General features: G+C 50.5%; 1 protein-coding gene across 2 annotated transcripts in view; it reads right to left on the bottom strand.

The window, feature by feature from the left end:
• LOC105982112 (mitochondrial import inner membrane translocase subunit TIM16) overlaps positions 1-19,982 on the bottom strand; it is a 60,090-nt gene extending 40,108 nt beyond the window's left edge. The window contains exons 1-7 of one of the 2 annotated variants that reach the window (XM_013011559.1): positions 19,503-19,982; positions 16,868-16,964; positions 15,700-15,774; positions 11,614-11,684; positions 10,979-11,162; positions 10,340-10,416; positions 4,336-4,386 (exon numbers count right to left, since the gene is read on the bottom strand). In XM_013011559.1, coding sequence (XP_012867013.1) covers positions 4,336-4,386; positions 10,340-10,416; positions 10,979-11,162; positions 11,614-11,684; positions 15,700-15,774; positions 16,868-16,964; positions 19,503-19,562 — 615 coding nt within the window. In that variant the 5' untranslated portion in view covers positions 19,563-19,982. The remainder of the gene's footprint in view (positions 1-4,335; positions 4,387-10,339; positions 10,417-10,978; positions 11,163-11,613; positions 11,685-15,699; positions 15,775-16,867; positions 16,965-19,502) is intronic. The other variant, XM_013011561.1, reaches the window with a different exon arrangement.
• Positions 19,983-20,666: the final 684 nt, after the last annotated feature.

Raw genomic sequence — 20,666 nt, 5'->3', positions numbered from 1 at the left:
TAGATTTATTCCATGAATGCAAGATTGTTTGAACCCCAAGAATGAATGGATTTAATTCATTTTTCCAACAGATTAAAGAAGATGCAGGGGGAGCCGGGCACAGGTGGCTCTCGCCTATAATCCTAGCTACTCAGGAGACTGAGACCTGAGGATCTCGGTTCAAAGCCAGCCCAGGCAGGAAAGTCCGTGAGACTCTCATCTCTAATAAAAACCATGCTAAGGTGCTTTTTAAAAACTTTTTTTTTTTGTGTGTGTGTGTGGGGGGTCCGGTCGTGGGGCCTGAACTCTGGGCCTGGGAGCTGTCCCTCAGCTCTTTAGCTCAAGGCTAGCGCTCTACCACTTGAGCCACAGTGCCACTTCCGGCTTTTTTCTTTTTTCTTATGTGGTGCTGAGGAATCAAACCCAGGGTCTCAGGCATGCAAGGCAAGCGCTCTACCACTGAGCCACCTTCCCAGGGGCTGTCATTCCAGACTCTGTCATTATAAGACTATATTGCGGGGCAATATAGTAAGGGAGACAGCAGGCCCAGCCTGCAAGTTGTGGGGCAGCTGTTTTCCTCCAGAGTCACAGCCTGGGGGGAACACACCTTGGCTTACATTGTCATATAGTGGAGCAGACAGAAGTGTCTTTTCCTGCCACAGCTCTAGGCTACTTGAACTTCCAGTCCTGGTGGGCTGGGCCCATTATCAGCCCCACCAGCACAAGGCAGCCTAGGGCTCATGGGGCAGGAAATCTGCAGTCACAGAGAGCAAGTGGCAGAAGTCAGGGGAGCCCAGGACCACCATTAACCCAGGTGCCCTCAGGTTTCCCATGAACAGCCCCAGGCTGCTTCACACTGTGGGGAGCACCTGGTGTCTGGGTGGAGTGGGGTCTGGCGAGCCCCTGGAGCCTGGGAGAGTACCAGGGAAGACACTCCAACTGTGAACACAACCAGCTCTCTGCCCAGAGCCTCAGGAAGGCCTACTCTAGAGCTCCTACCTTCGCCCTCCCTCACTCTGGCCCCGCATCACGGGAGCTGTGCTCAGTTTCCAAACTGAAGGCTCTTCACTGGCCTCGGTGATCCCTAGGGAGGATGATCCCTCCTTTCAAGTCTCCCAGTTCTCAAACTTCTGTGCTCTGGGAAGGCATTCTGCTGACTGCTGGCTCCTCTACTACAAGAGGTTCATGGGGAAGATACTGGAGCCACGCTGGGTGTTTCTACCCAGAGGCAGGGTGGGTGCAAGCCAGTCCTGCTGGGAATGGCCTTTGTCCCCACAGATGACAGAACGTCCTGCTCTTGAAGTCCCAAGAGGGCTTTGCTGCCCCTCAGTCCCCTGACCACACCTGGTCTAGGGAAGAGAAGAGAAGGGTTGTGGCAAGGCTGCTGAACACCAGCCCTGCTTGGGGGTGAGGGGGGAAGAGGTACATACTCCGCATTCCAGCTGCTACACAGCCAAATCCCTTCTCCATTGCCATGGTAACACTTCCTGTGTGGGGTGTGGCTGCTCTTGGGGCAGCACTGGGCTCCTTCTAGGGTGAGGGGAACTTCTCTAGGAGAAAGACTTCTCACTATCTATCCTATCTCATCCAGCTCAATACTGAGTTGCTCGGCCCGGGCCAGGCCCTGCCACAGGGTGGAGAGGATGGAGTTCACAGCACTGGCTCCTCTACCCAAGAGAGAGATGAAAGGGTTGGTCCCGGATCCCTCCTGTCCCTGACTGAGGCCTCCCAGCCCTGCTCCCATTATCACCCCGCTGCCTGGGATAGCCATGGCTCAGGGCCTCGCCCACCTCCACTTTGAGCTCTTTCTAGGTGAAGGGGCAGCAGAGTGGGGCTAGGGGGACAGACGCAGCCCAGCCCTGCAATTCTAGCTTGTGGGCTTCAGTGTCCTAGCCTGGACTACAGAAAGAACCAAGAGCCGACTTCCTAGAAGGTTGATTAGGGACATACATTCTAAGTGTGGGGACAAAACTAATAGCTATAAATGTCATTGAAAAATAAAATCAGAAGCAGAGCAAGATGGTACTTGTCAGTATCCTGGCGACTGAGGAGGCTGACACAGGAGATGGCTTGAGCCTAGGATCTTAAGGTTTACCTGGGCAACACGGCAAGACTCCATCTCAAAAATAAATAAAAATAGAGTGTGAATAGGAGGTGACACCTAAGGTCCCTTCCTTCAGGCTCTGGTGGCCAAAGGCAGGGCTCAAAGGATAGGGGGAGGAAAGGGTCCCCCTTCCATGTGTAGCTTCCAGGCTCTGGGGACAGGGAGGCTCAGGTGAGAAGAGACACAGAGAAGATGGCATCACCTTCCTCCCTAGCCACTAGGTAAGAAGCGGGACCTCAGAGAGGGCACTCTTGAGGCCTCTCCCCAAGCCGGCCCCTCAGCTCACACTACCCTGGCCGCCAGCAGCGGTTTTCCTAATAGAAGCCAGGTGTGGGCCAGATGCCCTGGGCGGAAGTGGGGGGCAGGGCTGGCGGAGGGCAGCATTCCAGGCCACTGCAGCCCCCGCTGCTCAGCTCAGCACAGTTCAGCGGCAGGGCCAAGCACTGGCACCGTCCCAGCAGCTGGGGGAGCCGCCCACGCTCTTCCCAGGTCTCCTGCCCAAGCCCCCCTCCAGGGGCTCCTCCAGACCCAGACCCGAGCTGCGCCTGCACTCTTCAAGAACGGGGAGCCCCCTGGCCGGCAGCCATTCCTGCTCCACCTCATCCTCAATAACCGCCCACCCCTGAGAACAGGATGAAGGAGGAGGAAGGCTGGGAGGACCCCACCAAGGAGGGGGAGAGGAGGAATATACTCAGGGAGCTGGCCCCATCTGAGGCCCAGTGGGCATGAATGCAGGTGCCCACGAAATGCCCAGACACTTAAGCAGGGAGGGCAGTGATTAAAGGTCAAAGAAAGGTACCAAGTGAAATGTTAAACCGCCTGCCTGGCTCAATTTACCTGCCAGATATTCTCAGTTCAACTGGAATGAGTGCAATTGACCACATTGTCTTGGCCAGCACACCAGTAAGGTGTAAGGTGTGCTGTTCCATCCATGTGGAGAGGATTCTGAGGGCAAAATGAGGGGCAGCCCCACCCCTAGACTGCCATATTTGGGCTAGATCAGTTTACGTGTGTGTGTGCGCGCGCGCGCGTGCACACGTGCTGGTACTGGAACTTGAACTGAGAGTTTCAAGCTCAAACCTGGCTTTTCCACTCAAGTCTGGTACTCTGCCACTTGAACCACATCTCCATTCCTGGCTTTTTGCTGCTAATTGGAGATAAGTCTCTCAGACACTGATGCACAAGCTGGCTTCAAACTTCTCCTTAGATCTCAGCTTGCTGAGTAGCCAGGATTACAGGCATGAGCCACTAGAGCCTGGCTCTTAGATAACTTTACCCTTGACCCCTGATAGTGAATCAGTCCTGGAAATGGGAAGAGGGATGGGCCTGCATCTCTGTTGGGGAGCTCCTCCTTAAGAGTTGGCAGCAGAACCCTACACTTCACCTCCCTGGGGAAAGAAACGTCAGTTTCTAGAAAGTTCTTTTAAGAGATATAAATCCACTCATCACTTTTATTGATTAAAACTCTCTATTGGTGTCCCACAGCACAAGGAATAGGACCTTCACATGCCCTGTTTCCCCTGTGCCTCTTTGGTAACAAGCTGGGGCCATCTACGTGTGTCTCCTATTGAAATTCAGACCTCAGCTCCAAGGCCAGTTGCTCAGTGAAGCCATAAACCCTCCCAGCAATCACAGGGCAGGGCCATGTGTCTGGCTTATTAGCTGCTGCCTACATGGCCTCTGTTGGAAGAAAGACTGACTCCCCAGTGGCTCTGTGCCTGCTGCAGGATCCTAGGGCTGAGCTTCCTTGCTTGAACCTATGGCTGCATGCATTCTGTGCACCTGGTACACAGGCCCAACCACCCACAGCCCCTGGTTCCGGTGCAGCTGGCAGGCCTGCCCACCCCAGGGTGCACTGTAAGACCTTAGGGGCACGGAGGACAGAGCCAGAGTCTTTCTGCTTCTCTGTAGCTGGTCTCTGCTGATTATGCCAGGCAGGGAGAGTGGGGTCTCAGAGGAGGGGAGGAAGCTGGAATCTCATATTACGTTTTCTGAAGCCAGAGGATGCCTCTATCAACAAGCCCGTGGGCTGCTTGGCTGCACCGCACCCTGTGATCAAAGCTATGCCCTCCCAGGATCCAGAACTCACGCCCCCAGACAAATCTTCCAACAGGCGCAGCACCAAAAGCAGCAGCCCGCCTCCCTGGGGCCATGCCGGGAGCCCGAGTCTGCCCCTCCCTGCCTGTGCTGGAACCACAGGGTCCTCACTTTGCACACTGCCTTCCACCGACCCTACCTCCCACACAACTTACCTGAGAGGCCTTGTCACTTGCTCTGGGGTCAAAGATCCGCAGCTGCTTGTCCTGAAAAGGCACAGAAGGAAACAGTATAGATGTTTAGAGCCAGAGGGTCCCTAGGAACCAGCCTGTCTCCCTGACCCCAGGTTCTGCTTGTCCCATACCCCAGTATGCAAGGGGTCACCACATACCAGGGACCCTTCCTCAACCAACTTCCTCCTTACACCAAGGCATGTCTCCTTCCTATGTAGTTACCTACAAGACTGCACTGAGAGACAAGTCTACCTCCTTGTGCACACACAATGCGCTAAACACATCAGACACGCCTGCTCCTCATCTTTCCAATAGCCTTATGAAGCAATACCATCAACATAACTCCTCCTTGGTAGGTGCCGGTGGCTCAGGCCTATAATCCTAGCTACTCAGGAGGCTTAAGATCTGAAGATCAGGGGTTGGGAAGGTGGCTCAGTGGTAGAGCGATTGCCTTGCACGCATGAGGCCCTGGGTTCGATTCCTCAGCACCACATAAGCAAAAAGAAAAAAGCCAGAAGTGGCGCTGTGGCTCAAGTGGTAGAGTGCTAGCCTTGAGCTGAAGAGCTGAGGGACAGTGCCCAGGCCCAGAGTTCAGGCCCACGACCGGACCCCCCCCCCCAAAAAAAAAAAAAAAAGATCTGAAGATCATGTTTTGAAGCCAGCCCAGGGAGGAAAGTCTATGAGACTGTTATCTCCACTAAACTATCAAATTAGCTAGAAATGGAACTGTAGCGCAAGTGGCTAGCTTTGAGCAAAAGAAGCTCAAGGTCAGTGCCCAGGATCTGAGTTCAAGCCCAAGACCAGCACCAAAAAACAAACAAACAAAAAACCCAAAACAAACAATTGAACAAACAAACCCATATTGCCCCCCCCCAATACACAGAGAAATAGAGGCTACTGGCTACATCCTGTCTGTCCAGCCCTGAGCTTGGCCCAGCCTGGCTCATGTAATGTCATTTCTGCACTTCCAGAACTTTTAACTAGAAAGCCTCGCTTCTCAACCATCCTCCTAGCAGTAACAGTGACTGACCATATTACCCCCGAGCCAGGATGGAAATAGATATGGGGGTAGGGAGGTGAGAAACTGTATTGAAATAAAATGTCTATACCTGGACTGGGAAGGTGGCTCAGTGGTAGAGCGCTTGCCTTGCATGCATGAGACCCTGGGTTCGATTCCTCAGCACCACATAAGCAAAAAGAAAAAAGCCAGAAGTGGCACAGTGGCTCAAGTGGTAGAGTGCTAGCCTTGAGCTAAAGAGCTGAGGGACAGCGCCCAGGCCCACAGTTCAGGCCCCATGACCGGACCCAAAAAACAAAACAAAACAAAATAAAATGTCTATACCTATATATAGGTCTTTTTTTTTTTTTCTTTTTACCAGTCCTGGGGCTTGAACTCTGGGCCTGGGCACTGTCCCTGAACTTCTTTTGCTTAAGGCTAGCACTCTACCACTTGAGCCACAGTGACACTTCTGGCTTTTTCTGTGTATGTGGCACTGAGGAACCAAATTCAGGAATTCATGTATCCTAGGCAAACACTCTACCACCAAACCACATTCCCAGCCCTGTAAGTCTTTATAGTTGTGGAATAATGTATATGCTGTATACACAATATATGTGCAAAAAGAACTGGGCAGAGTCAGATACCAGTTGCTTACACCTGTAATCCTAGCTACTCATGAGGCTGAGATCTGAGGATGTTTCAAAACCAGCTTCTGAAGAGAAATCAGAGAGACTTTTACCTCCAGTTACCCAGCAAAAAGCCAGAAGTGGCGATATGGCTCAAGTGGTAGAGCTCCAGCCTTGAGCAAAAAAAAAAAGGAAGAATGTGAGGATCTGAGTTGAAGCCCTAGTACAGAGCAAAAAAAAAAAAAGAACTGGGGCAGAAGCACTACACCTGGGGGTGCGGCGTGCAGGAAAAAAAGAAGACAACCTGGGCACAGACAGGGCAGGGCCCAGTCTGTGTTCACTATTTATAGGCTTGGCCATAATTGGTGGCAATAAATTGTTACATACAAAAAGGAAGTTTCAGAATAACATGGCATGGTGTGAATCTACTGTGGTCAAAATAAACAAAAATCTCTATTTATGTGACCATGTTTTGGGAGTTTGCTGAGCAAGGAGAAAGCTACTAACCAGCACAGGCCAAGGTGTAAATGCTGGGTACGAGGGTGGGGAGTTTGGCTGACTAGTTATTTCTTTTTATATCTTAGCATGAGTATCACAGATTCCATTTTCATGTTTTTGAACATAACAATTCCACTCTGAATTAAAAACATTACTGTTGCCAGGTGCTGGTGGCTCACACCTATAATTCTAGGCAGCTTAGGAGGCTGAGGTCTGAGGACTGCAATTCAAAACCAGCCTGGGCACGGGAAATCCATGATACTCATATCTCCAATAAACTACAAAAAAGTAGTAGAGATGTGGCTCAAGTGGTAGAGCACCAAGCTTGAAGAGAAAAGCTCAGGCCCTGAGTTCACGCCCCAGGATGGGCATATACACCCACAAAAACCCAAACAACAAGAACAAAAAAAAGCCAACAGGGGCTGGGAATGTGGCTTAGTGGTAGAGTGCGTGTCTAGCATGCACGAGGCCCTTGGCTGCATTCCTCAGTAACACCTAAACAGAAAAAGCTAGAAGTGGTGCTGTGGCTCAAGTGGTAGAGTACTAGCTTTGAGCAAAAAAGAAGCTCAGGGACAGTGCTCAGGCCCTGAGTTCAAGCCCCAGAACTGGCAAAAATAAAACAAAACAAAAAAGAAAGCCACCAACAAAAAAAAACCATTACTGTTTATATCAGCACCAGAAATTCTTAAGTCATAAATCACACAAAATATGTATCAACAAATATGAGGGAAACTACAGAATTCTGATGAAAAGAAATCAAAGAAAGCTTGCTATCAGTGGCTCACACCTGTAATCCTAGCTACTCAGGAGGCTAAGATCTGAGTACTGCAGTTTGAAGCCAGCCAAGGCCGGAAAAGTGCAAGAAACTCTTTTTCCAATTAAACACAAAAAGCCAGAAGTAGAGCTATAGTTCAAGTGCTAGGGTGCCAGCCTTAAGAAAAAGAGCTTAGGGAGAGTGCTCAGGCCCTGAGTTCAAGCCCCAGTACTGGCACGCACACACACACGCACGCATGCACACATACACAAATAGAAGATCTAAATAAATAGACAAATATTCCAATTTTGGACATAAAGACTTAAAGTTGCTGAGATAACAATTCTGCTAATTTCTTCTATGGTTACCATATGATCCTAATCAAAATTAACTTGTCAATACTGACAATCTGACTCTAAAGCTTAGATGCTGTAATCACAGCATTTGGGAGGCCAAGGTAGGAGGATCAGAAGTTCTAGGCTAGCCTGGGATATACAGTAAGACCTTTGGGGGAGGAGGGAACAAATAACACAGAACACTTAAACACAAAATTGAAGAAACACAAAACCAGAGGACTAATACAATCTAATTTTACAAAAAAAGCTACAGTAATCCAGGCAGTGGTGGTATTGGCAAAAATAAAAATAAGGAAATAAAGAAATAAAAATTAAGCTATAACAAAAGCAAGAAATCCAAGTGAGAATGAGAAGCCTTGATTTAAGCCCTGTACTGACACAAAAAAATAAAGAAAAAGGAGAATCATGTATTAGTTGATTCATTTAGCATAGTGAAACACTAAGTTTTCAAATCCAGCTGTGTTATAGCTTATAACAGGATGTCCTTCCTTTTTTTTTTTTTTTGACGGGGGTGGGGTGGGGTGGGGTGTGGGGCCTGAACTCTGGGCCTAGGCGCTGTCCCTCAGCTCTTCAGCTCAAGGCGGGTGCTCTATCACTTGAGTCACAGTGCCACTTCTGGCTTTTTCTGTTTATGTGGTATGAAGGAATGCAACTCAGGGCCTCATGCATGCAAGGCAAGCAGGAGCAGGCTACCACTGAGCCACCTTCCCAGCCCCTGTCCTTCCCTGTGTTGTATTCTATTGTGTGTATATGCCATGTTTTGTTGGTTTATCCACTCTTCCACCAGTTAGATGCTTTGGTTCCATCTCTTGGCAAATTTTGGCACATAACTCTGTTCTTGGCACCTAGTAAGCTCCATGAAGGTAGCTGAGCCATTGAGGGCAGTAGTTTAATATAGATGCAAACCAGGATTCCGAGTGAACATTGAAGTTGTTCTGGGTCAGGTAAAGGAGTGGAATTGAGCTGCAGCTACCCTGTCTTCCCTGGACTCACTAGACAGGACCTAGGACTATGGAGAACTGTCCCAGTCATCCAAAAGGCCGGCACGCCCTCTAGTGGACACCTTCCTCTACTCTCTGGTCCTGGGGAAGTCCCTTCTTAAGGCAAAGTGCAAGGAAGGAGCTGAAGAGGCTGGGGTGGCCCTGGGAACAGAGTTGCTCCACACCACCAGAAGCTGGAAGGGAGTAAAAACCAGCAACAGGGAGGTCTCCCAACCAAGAGGGAGAGGCAGGTGACAGGCTCTGATGGGAAGGCATCTGTCCCACACCAACCCCAATCAGCCTGCCCTGAGCATAGGCAGTCTCCGTATATAAACCAGTGCATAGCTCAGCTCCGCCTGGACATTGACGCTGACCAAGGGGCTCTGCTCAGATGCCCATGGCAAACCATGAACATCTCCACCTGTAGTCACAGGGGACACTTCCAGCTCCCCAACACCATACTGCAAGGGCTGTGTGTTGGCAGCTGAACCGAGGATATTTTTCAGCTAAGGAAGGTAGCAGTGGATGTAGGACTTAGGCATCTGCTGGTCTGTGTGCTAGACAGGTCTGACTTGCTAATGCTGCTGCATACCCACAGGGAGAGTATTTGAGTCCAGGAAACAGGAGCAGAGGGTCACTCCACAGCATTGCTCCCACCATTCCTCATTCCTGCAGCTTGAGGTTTTGAGCTTAGAACTGTTTCCTTCCGCAGAAATAGCACAATCCCCCCTCCCTACTCCCCCACCCCGGGACCTATACTTCTCCCTCTGCCACCTGAATCTCTCCCACTGCCCACCTTGGCTATATTCTGTCCACATGGCAGGCAAAAGAGAGCTTACTTAGGTCATCGCTGGCTGCTCTGGCATTTAGTACTTGACTGCTCATCTGCTGCCATTATGGCAACAGGTGAAATGCTCATTCCCCTCACGTGAGAGGCCTCAGCACCTGTCTCTCCAGGTGTGAATCTCCAAGTGGCTGAAGACATCTATACCAGCGGCCTCCTCCAGTCAGTGTGCTTTTCCTGCCCTCCCTGCCCCCCAAATCAACTCCTTCTTGGACTCTGCTCTGAAGCCCCTGGCAGAGACCAAACCTTCCCAAAATCTGACCAGCTCTAGGCTGCATGTCCCTTTCAGAGGCAGGTCACAGGTCAAAACCACCCTCTTTTTTTTTTTCCCCCGGTCAGTCGTGGGGCTTGAACTCTGGGCTTGGGCGCTATCCCTAAGCTCTTCGGCTCAAGGTGAGCGATCTACTGCTTGAGCTACAGTGCCACTACTGGTTTTCTAGTGGTTTGTTGGAAATAAGAGCCTACAGACTTTCCTGCCTGGGCTGGCTTTGAATGGTGATCCTCAGATCGCAGCCTCCTGAGTAGCTAGGATTATAGGCGTGAGCCACCAGCACCCGGTAAAACCACCCTCTTATCTGTACTCTCTTGATGTGAGTTGGCTGCTGTACCAGCACAAGGCTGGCCCAGTGCTTGGGTACAGACACTGCTGAACACCAGCCTCATAGGGAGGAAGATGGTTCAGACAAACCAAACAGACATTGGATGAGGCTGGCTGAAAGTGGAAGGGAGCTGAATGGCACATACCGGGGACCAGCAGGAGGCTTTCCTCAAGCTCTTTCTAAGAGGGCTCCCAGGTAGAGGACAGGGCTCAAAAATGGCCTTCCTAACCTTGGTGCTATTTGGCTCCACAAATGCTGCAAAGGAATCAAGGATTAAACAGCATAAGCTGTCCACACACAAACGTCACAAGTCCTTACTGCCTCCTTACTTTGCAAGTCGTGCCCACAAGGGCTCCATCTCGGCTCCAGACAGCACTCTGCACCAGGTCTCCATGGCTCACCAGCTCTGCAGAGAAACAACCACAGTCAAGAAATTGGGTGGAGATGTCTGGCCCAAAGAAAGGTTGCAGCAAGGGTCCCTTTCAGCTAAGACAGGGAAGGGCCAGAAACTCCTTCCAGATCTGCTACACCTATACCCAAGGGTTTCTTCCTTCACCTCTATTCTCATCAGGCCATGTGTTTCCACTCAATGCTCCAAGTCTCTGCTTCCTGGCTTGGACCTTGCTTGCCTTAGGATCAATTCTACCTGGGCATGCTAAACAAGTGCTCTACCAACTGAGCTCCCATCCCTGTTCCTGACACCTATTTTTTAATTCAAGTTACTAACACCAATAAGGAGAAGAAGGGCTGGGAAGGTGGCCCCGTGGTACAGTGTTTGCCTTGCATGGAGGAGGCCCTGGGTTCTATTCCTCAGCACCACATAAGCAGGAAAAGCCAGAAGTAGTGCTGTGGCTCAAGTGGTAGAGCACTAGCCTTGAGCTGAAGAGCTTAGGGACAGCGCCCAGGCCCAGAGTTCAGGCCCCACAACCGACCCCCCAAAAAGGAGAAAGGGCTGCACAATGTAGTACCTGCTAGAGGCTGCTGCTTGGTTGCATCCCACACCTTCACAGCCCGGCCTGCTGTGCTCACCAGAACACCATCCACAGCAGGGTGGAATTGCAGTACTTCCACTGGTAGCTCCTCAGGACCCAACACCACCCCAGGCACTGAGGGCAGGTCCTGGCCAGGGCCTGGCAGCCGCCAGAGCTTCACCTATGGGCAAGATGCAGTTTATGGCAGGGCTGGGGTCCTCACCCAGGGTTTCCCCACCCCGTAAGATCCTATGTTGGAACAAGGCAGATCGCCACTAGGACCACACTACTGGGCCTGTCAGTACACCCCACTGCCTCAGCAATTTGGGCTAAGTAGCTGTATACTTTGTGTCTTGGGACAGTGGGAGGGCCCCCAGCACAGGGATACAGGTTACATTTGGAGGCTGGTGGGGAAGGCATGTAAGTGGGACCAGGGGTTCTGCTGTCCCCTCTAACCTCCCTTATCACCCCTGCCCACCTCCCTTGGACAATCAGAAACATAGGGGAAAGTCAAACCACAGCTCGGCAGATACTTGGGGGCCCCCAGGAGAAGGGACAGGAGCCTGGGGACTCAGAAGGCTTCAGGTTAGGGTGGATAGGACATGGCCCCTACTCAAACTGGCCCCACTCACCGTCCTATCAGCCGAGCCAGTGGCCAGAAGGAAGTCATCAAAGGGAGAGAAGTCCAAGTCAGTGACCAGGTCTGTGGGAAAAGAGTGGTTAGATCCACTGAATATATATCTTAGTCCCAACCCAATGGTTCCTCTCCAGGGGGAACAAAGACCAGGACTTTGGAGGTGATATCTAATGTCCTGACAGAAGCAGTTGAAGGTCTCCATGGCCAGGTCCCCTAGATGGTAGGGGACAAATGACCTTCACATCCTCTACACACACTGGGAAGTGTCTCCAAGAACCCCAGCATCAGGTGGGCAGAAGCTCCTTGAGCTTGCTCAGCCACAGCTGCCAGCACATATCTCCTAAGTAACATACCCAGCTGGGCCTACAATTGTGGAAGGCCCCCCCAGGAATTCCTCCCCAAAAATCCTTTTTTTTTTTTTTTGTTTGTCGTGGGGCTTGAACTCTACACCTGGGCGCTGTCCCTTAGCTCTTCAGCTCAAGGTGAGTGCTCTACCACTTGAGCCACAGCGCCACTTCCGGTTTTCTAGTGGTTTATTGGAGATCAGAGTCTCTTGGACTTTCCTGCCCAGGGGCTGGCTTTGAACTGTGATCCTCAGATCTCAGCCTCCTGAGTTGCTAGGATACAAGCGTGAGCCACTGGCGCCCAGCCCAAAATCCTTCTTTTGATGTGAGCAACTGGAGCTGATTTCGGTGCTTTGGTGGGAAAGGAGGATGTGGAGCATAGAGTGAGCCACAGTGACAGGGAAAATGGGGCTAGTGGAATAGGATAGAGATGCAAGATGGAGGGTGGGCAGAGAGAGGAGGAGTATGGGCAGGACTTCAGTCACCCAAGTGAGCAGCAGCCTAGCCATTGTCTGTTATCCTCTCTGCCTGCATCCCAGTGAGGCTGAGAAAGGGTTACTTTCTTCTTGGCCAGAGGAGACAGAGGAAGGGGAGTAGACATCGACAAGGCATTTCTGCAATGGCTCCTGCCTGAAATCCCAGCTGGGCCTGCCAATGGCACTGGTAGCCTGGCATTTCTGAAAGGAATGGGATGCAGTAATGGAGTTGAGTGACATGAATGTACCTGTGCTAAGTACTTCTGTGCATAGATTCCTCAACTCCTACCAATAGCACATCAGGTAGCATCACCCCGATGGGAAGATGAGGAGAAGTAACTTGTTCAGAAGCACACAGCTTAGAAGAGGTGGACTATGGGTCAGGTCCAGGCAGTTTTAGAAATTGTACTTAGCAATTTGATTCTATACTGCCTTTTCCAGAAGCAGGAGAGGACCAGGAGCCACTCAATGGCCTGCACACCAGACTACTCCAGGTGTCTGGCTCTGCAATGCTGGCTGCTAGGCTGAAGGAAGGGAGTACTAATAGGTAGACTATAGCCTTAGTCCAGTCTGTCCCAGTTTTTCTTGCCATGGGCACCTATGCCTTTAGGGAAAGTTCTGCAGAAACTGAACTCAGCTACCTCTAAAAGGGCTTCCTGGCAGAGCTCCTATAGACAGGGAGAGAGGGTCTGAAGAGTTGCCACACCAATGGCACAAACTGCACAATGCAGCTTCTCTTTAGAGTATACTGGCAATAGGGTGCTCACCTTTCAAGTATCACCAACATGGGGTGGCTCCCCTATGGGTAGAAACTATCAAAAGGCAAATTATGCACTGGTGACTCATGTTTATAATCCTAGCTACTCAAGAGACTGAGATGTGAGGATCAAGGTTCAGAGCCAGCCTGGGAAGACAAATTGGAGAAATTCTGATCTCCAATGAACCAACAAAAAAACTGGAACTAGAGTTTTGGCTCAAGGGGTAGAGTAACATCCATGAGCAAAAAGGCTGAGTGAGAGTCTGAAGCTCCAACTTCAAGTTCCAGTATACACACACATACACAGACACACATATGCACACAGCAGAGGCATAGTGCAAAAGAAGCTCAGGGACAGCACTCAGGCCCAGAGTTCAAGCCTGAGGACAACTCCCCCACCCCCTCCTCCCAAAAAAAGAAAAAATCAGAGTCTTGGCTTCTTCCAAGTCTGGTTCTACTCACATAGCTGTATGAATACTGGAAAGTTCCTAATTTCCTCAAACCTCAGTTTTCTCGGCTAAAAAATGGTTTACCTTAAAAACTACTTCAAAAAGCTTTTAGCTGGGCTCTGGTGGCTCATACCTGTAATCCTAGCTATTCAGGAGGCTGAGATCTGAGGATCACGGTTCAAAGCCAGCCTGGGCAGGAAAGTCTGTGAGATTCTTATCTCCAATTAACCATAAGAAAACTGGAAGTGGCACTGTGGCTCAAGTGGCAGAGTGCTCACCTTGAGCTGAAGCGTGCAGGGACAGCGCCCAGGCACCGAGTTCAAGTCCCACGACCAACCAAAAAAAAAAGTTTTTAAATGAGAAAACTGTCAAGCGACTGCATGATACAACAGAGATGAAGACGATATTATGCTGAGTGAAAGAAGGCAGATTTGAAAGAATGTCTTGTATGGTTCCATTCAGGTACAATGTCTAGAAAAGGCCAATCTGCAGAGCAGAAGCTAGTAAATTCTTCCTGCTAAGGGTCAGGCAGTACCCAGTTCAGTTCACACCCAGTCTCTGTCAAAACTACTCAACTCTGGGGGGGGCGGGGGACGGTGGAGGGCAAAGCTCAATGGTAAACCATGTGCTTACTTAGCATGCCTGAGGCCCTGGGCTCCATCCTTACAATGGAAAAAAAAAAACAAGAAAAATAAATAAATAACCTTCTCAATTCTGTCCTTTTGAGAAACAGGACAGGCTATACACCAGTGAGTGGAAGGACTCTGTTCCAATAGAAGTATTTACAAGTCAGGTGCTAGTGACTCACAACCTATAATTCTAGCTGTTCAAGAGGCTAAGGTCTGAGAATCAAGGTTAGGAGCCAGCCTCAGCAGATAAATCCTAGAGATTTTTTTTTTTTTGTCAGTTGTGGGGCCTGAACTCTGGGTTTGGGCACTGTCCCTGAGCTCTTCAGCTCAAGGCTAGTGCTCTACCACTTGAGCCACAGTGCCACTTCTGGCTTTTTTCTTTCTGTTTATGTGGTACTGAGGAATCGAACCCAGGGCCTCATGCATGCAAGGCAAGCACTCTACCACTGAGCCACCTTCCCAGCCCCCTTAATTCTTTATTTTTTTAAAAAATATATATATGTGTGCTGTTCCTCAAGCTTGAACTCACAGCTTAGGCAATGTCCCTTAGGTTTTTTGCTAAGGATAGCTCTCTACTACTTGAGCCATAGCTTCACTTTCGGCTTTTTGGTGGTTAATTGGAGATAAGAGTCTCATAGACTTTCCTGCCCAGGCTTGCTTTGAACTGGATCCTCAGATCTCAGCTTCCTGAGTAGGCAGGATTACAGGCATGAGCCATATGTACTTGGCAACAATTCTTTTTATAAGTTTAGGTCAGAAACTGAGATTGTAAAATTTAACATATAGAACACTCTAGAGAAATCTTGGTCATCTTTTTCAACCACCACCATCAAGTTCTACTCCATGGCCTCCCATAGAGTGACCAGGTACACAAGCCAGAGCCTGGGCCCATAGCTGCTGGGGTGGGAGCTACACAAGGGAGATGATGTCTGCCAGGTGCTGCTGACATTCTATGACAAACACTTTCCTCAATTCAGGCAGGCTTCCAGAGAAAAAGCCAGGCATTTCTAGAAGCAACCACAGCAGACAAAAGCACTTTGTAAGGACCCATCTCCAACCTTGCCAGCCAATACGGCCACCTCCTTGAAGGGTCCTGCACAGCCTGGCTGAGGAGGGTGCCTGGTGGCACTCCAGGAGAGGACACAGGGCTAAGAGCTATACAAGATGAGACTTCAGTAGTGACAGAAGCCAATGCCAGCCTCAAGCCCACGGTTGGTGCTGCTCATCCCCTCCTCCTGATTGATGACCTGGAGCATTGGCTTTCCTTCTTTCTGCCCAGGCCCAAATTCTAAATCAGGTTGAACCTATTGAGACTGAGAACCTTGTAGGAACACTCAGTGTGGATGATAACACCAAGTATGTATGATTCCCTGTCCCCAGAAAAGCTGGAGGAGTCCCAGGCTTCCTGAATCAAGCATTTACTCACCTGAATGGCAGCCCAGGTAGGCCACGTGTCTCTTGTCCTCTCCATGGCCATCCAGAGGTACAATACCCAACACACCTATGAAACAAATTCAGAGGCTTTGACTTTGGGTCTAATGGGGACCAGTTAACTCCTAGATCAGAGCCTCCAGAGAGGGTCATACCCAAAACTCAGCCTGGTAGTCTACAGGTAGACTCCTAGTCTCAGTCTACCAGTAGACACAGACACAGCAAATAGCCCAGGGCTGGGTTCTTCCCCAAATAAGATGTACATCTGTGTGGGGGATGAGAGGCTGATGGAAGGAGAAATTTTCTTTCTGGCCACTGACAGTTCTCCCACCTTTACCAGAGAAAGAAGCCAACCCCCCAAGGCAGCAGAGTGGGACTGAGAGGTTGGGTGATACCATGTGTCAATTTTTGGATATTGCTTTACCGGAAGCTCCTGGCTTCTCAAACAATTGATTGAAGTCTATATTATAGTAAGCAGCCAATGGGTTTCCCAAGATGGGCTCACATTATGTAGCTCAGACTGGCCCAGAAATCAAGATCTCCCTGCTTTGGCCTACCACGGGCTGGGATTACAGATATACATCATCCTGCCCAGCTTCTTGATTTTTTTCCCCCCCTGTCTCTGAGCTTCTTTTGCTCAAAGCTAGTGCCCTACTACTTGAGTCATTGCTCTACTTCCGGCATTTTTGGTAGTTTTAGTTCAAAGCCAGTACAGGCAGAAAAGGCCACAAGCCTCTTTTTCAAATTAAAAAAAAATTATTGATATTATAAAGGTGATGTACAGAGGGGTTAGTTACATTAGGCTCTTATCTCCAATTAACTACTGTAAATCCAAAAGTGGAGGTGTGATTTAAGTTGTAGAATGCTAGCCTTGAATGAAAAAGTTAAAAGATAGAGCCCAGGCCCTAAGCCTCAGTATTCATATTCACACGTGTGTGTGTGTGTGTGTGTGCACGCACGTGCGCGCGTGTGCACAATCAATCAATAAATCAATCTGATTACATTAACCATTTTGTATTGATAGAAGCCCTACTTGGTGCTCTCCTCTGAACTCTCCCAGCCCACTACCATCACTGCTCCTGCTCTCCAGCTGGTTTAAGCCTATCCTTCCTCCTCATCCTATCTATGATAACCTATTCCCCCATGACCATCACCACCCCTACCTGGACGGTCAGAATTGAAGGCAATCAAGCTACAGCTTGATTTGATATGGCTGCCACATGTGGGGGTTGTCCCTGCACGAATGTCACTGATCCAGGCCTAGAAAAGAACAAGAAATACAAGGTGAGGGCTGAGTCTCTCTGCTCATGCCTAAAGCAGTGACCATAATCGAGTGAATTCTTTTTTTTCTTTTTTGTCGGTTGTGGAGCCTGAACTCTGGGCCAAGGCACTGTTGCTCAGCTCAAGGCTAGTGCTGTTCCACTTGAGTCATAGCCACTTCTGGCTTTTTCTGCTTATGTGGTGCTGAAGAATTGAACCCAGGGCCTCCTGGGTTCACTCTACCACTGAGCCACCTTCCCAGCCCAGTGAATTCTATCTTAAAGCTGCACCACAATAGATTCATTCCTCTGGCTCAAACCCTGTTCTGGCTCACACAGTCCCTTAGAAAAAAAATGTTCTTGAAATAACCTAAGGGGGTGATTTTGCTTAGCAAGTCAGTTCCTTAATAAGGGGGAGGAGGCTGTCAGAAGGAAGTGTGTGGGTAGGGGACTTGTTTCTGTTAAGATGGAGGGAGGGAGGCAGAGGAAGTCAGAGTGAGTTACTAAAAGAGAAGATGGGCTCAGCTTCCCCAGCCCTCTGCTGAGGACCCCCTCAGATCCCTTTCCAAACACTGGGAGAGAAAACACCCTTACTCAGGAGGGGAAAACCAAGGCCCAGAATCCTTAGAACATGTACTTCCACCAAGTTCCCTAGGTAAGTGAATGCCTTGTTCCCACAAGGAGACGTTTAACATTCCCAACATGTGGGGCTCCACGGTAACACTTTCTCTAAAACTAAGATGAACAAAGTCCTTATTATTTCCTACTTTGACAGCACTTTCCCTGTCCCCTCCCTCCATTACAGCATCACCATCTAAATTTCTCATTTGTGTCTACTAGCCACTGATAGAACACGAATACCTTGTATTATTTTTCCCTCCTGAATCGTGTTTATTGCATAGTGACAAAACCATATCTTTGAAAAGCAGATCACTTGCTCTCCTGACTCCCAGATATAAATCCTTTTTACCTCGCCATGCAGTTCCGGGTTCCATGGTCCTATAGTCTACCTGGCTGGCTGGAGGCCCATCCAGGAGCAAGCACCAAATCCCTCATGTAGTACTTACTGCACTCAGAGCAACAGTTTTGTTGTAAATCTAAATACTGAACAAGTGCCATTTGCACTTAGAATAAAACCCAATTTCTTCCTGTGGTCCCCAGGCTCCTGCAGGACTGCTGGGCTCTCATTGGTCACCAAGCTCGCCACCCAACTTGTTCCATTTTCCACTCCTCCACCAGGCTCTTTCTCACTCTCAACCTTCTGGCTTCAACTAATCTGCCACTTCCTTCAAGCCTTCTCCACCACCCTTCTAAGGTTAACCCCTACCTTGCTGTCTCCAACCCAGCCTCTCATATGCTCTTCAATGCACTGATGAAAATTTGCAATGTCCTTAAACCAGTTCTCTCTGTGTGCTGGCTGTCTCCTTCATGATATCTAAGTGCCACAGGGGAAGGAAAATGCTATCACATTTACCGCTGTGGCCGCAGAAGCTGGGTAATGCACATAGTAGGGCAGAGAAAATACTGGTAAAAGAAAAAAAAATTGAAATGGAAGTCAAGCCCAGTGCCAGTGGCTCATGCCTGTAATCCTTGTTATTCAGGGAGCTGAGATCTGAGGGTAGCAGTTGGATGAAGAAACCTGCTGAGACACCGGCAATTACCAACCCAAAAGCAGGAAGTAGAGCTGTGGCTCAAGTGGTAGAACGCCAGCCTTGAGCAAAAAAGGTCAAGGAGAGAGACGAGAGAGAAAGAAGAGAGATGCCACGACTGGCTCTGGCTCACTAATGGGATCACCAGAGGTCAATTCCTAGTCCCAATTAGCTGAGGACACTCCCAGACCTTCCAGATAACACAGTGGAGACAGACTAGGGCTCAGCATTCTTTCATCCGGCCGGCGGCGCTTCTGGGAATGGAAGCCCTCAGCACGGGGCTCAGCTTCTCTGGGCTCCACTAGCTCTGGCTTCCCCCCAAGCCACACCCAGCTGCCGCTGGAAGCATCACTGAGAGAGTCAGAGAAGAGCTTGCGCCAGCAGCGACAGGAGGAAGCGCGGGCGGAAACCCGAGGGAGGGGAGGGCCGCCCGGCCGAGGGGCGCCAGGGAAAACAGGGGGCACGTCTGCCACCGCTGGGCCCAGGACGGAGTCGATCCTGGATGGCACCGCACGGAGGACGAGGCACGCGGGGGGCAGCCGCCGCCGCGCCCCAGCCCCGGCTCCTCAGCGAGGCCGACCGGAAGCAGGAAAGTCAGGCAGCCCCGCGGGCCTCAGGCCTGGCCCGGGCCAGGAGGGATGCGCAGTCTCCGGGGTCCGGGGACGACACGGACGGGCGAGACACTCCGCGGGGACCACCGAGCGGCCCAGAGCGCGTCACCACAGCTCCGGACTTTGCTCTCTTCGGCAGCGACAGCCCAGCCAGGGCGCTGGGCCGGGGCCTGAAGGAGGCGCCCCGGGGGCGGGGGGGAAGGCTGTGGGGGACTCGGCGGCACCGGGTATCCACTGCCGGGCGGGGCGGACCGCGAGGGGCCGGGGGCGAAGGCTCACCTCCCGGCGTGGCGGCCGGGCCTCCGTGTGCCGGAATTTGGACACCTTGAAGCGGTTCATGGCAGTAGAGACCTGCGGCGGCGCAGCCTGGAAGACGAGGGGCGTCGGCTCTCAGGTGCACGCCGAAAGCCGCGCTACTCCCGCTGCCTGCCGGGCCCCACCCGCGGCCCGCCGCTCGACGCCACGCCCCAACGCGCCGCTATCCAATCGAAACCGCCTACGGACCGCCTGGCGACGCCCCACCGCTTCTTTCACGCGCTGGCCCCGCCTCTTGGCCAATCACCACATGGCAATCCCATGAAGCCACGCCCACACACCTAAAAAACGCTACGGGGCGGGTGAGAGGTCGCGTACATCTCGGCTTTGCGCCCTACCACGGACATTCCAGCGTGCTTGGGGGGGGGGGATCGTGCTTCGTGGTTGTGATTGCTTCTTCTGAGTTTGTTCCCAAGACTTTTTTTTTTTTTTCCAGTGGGCTGATTGCGCTCTCCCACAATAGTTACTTTAAGTAGATTGGAGGGAGCAGGTGGTTTAGGCCTGTAATCCTTGCTACTATGGAGGCTGACATCTGAGGTTCTTGGTTGGAAGCCAGCCTGGGTAGACTGATCCATGAAACTCTGATTTCCAATTATCCAGCAAGAAACTGGAAGTGAAGGTGTGGCTCAAATGGTTGAGCTCCAGTTTGGGGCAGAAAAGTCAATTGAGAGTGCCTAAGCCACGAATTCAAGGAACCTGACTCTTAAAGGTCCACTCTGAGAAAAGAGCTTGTCAACTGTGCTCTGGATTTTTAAATTCAGATTTGGATGATTCCTACAAGAGAGAGGAATTTTGCCACAGGAAGAAGACATTGGGGATATGACACCTGGGCCAGAAAGAGATGCCACAAATGGCTTTTACCGAGTCAACTGCATTTGTATCATGAGGCAACCCTAGCTTACAGTGCCAACGTTCCACACAAGAGACCACTTCCCCTTGCTAGGAAGCCAAGCTCAAGTCACAATAGGTTCTACATAAGGGTCATCTATCTTGCCCTGCTTTGTGCCTAATATTTTCATGTCCTAGGAATACAGTAAATGTTACACTTCATCCATGTTTAATAACTGGATCACGTCGTGCTTCAGATCTCAACCACCTAACAGGGAGGTTTACAAGCTTGAGCCACTG

This window comes from Dipodomys ordii, unplaced genomic scaffold, assembly GCF_000151885.1.
Source record: "Dipodomys ordii isolate 6190 unplaced genomic scaffold, Dord_2.0 Scaffold14, whole genome shotgun sequence".
NCBI classification, from domain to species: domain Eukaryota; kingdom Metazoa; phylum Chordata; class Mammalia; order Rodentia; family Heteromyidae; genus Dipodomys; species Dipodomys ordii.
The sequence above is the reverse complement of the archived record's forward strand: the minus strand, read 5'-3'. Positions and strand labels throughout refer to the sequence as shown.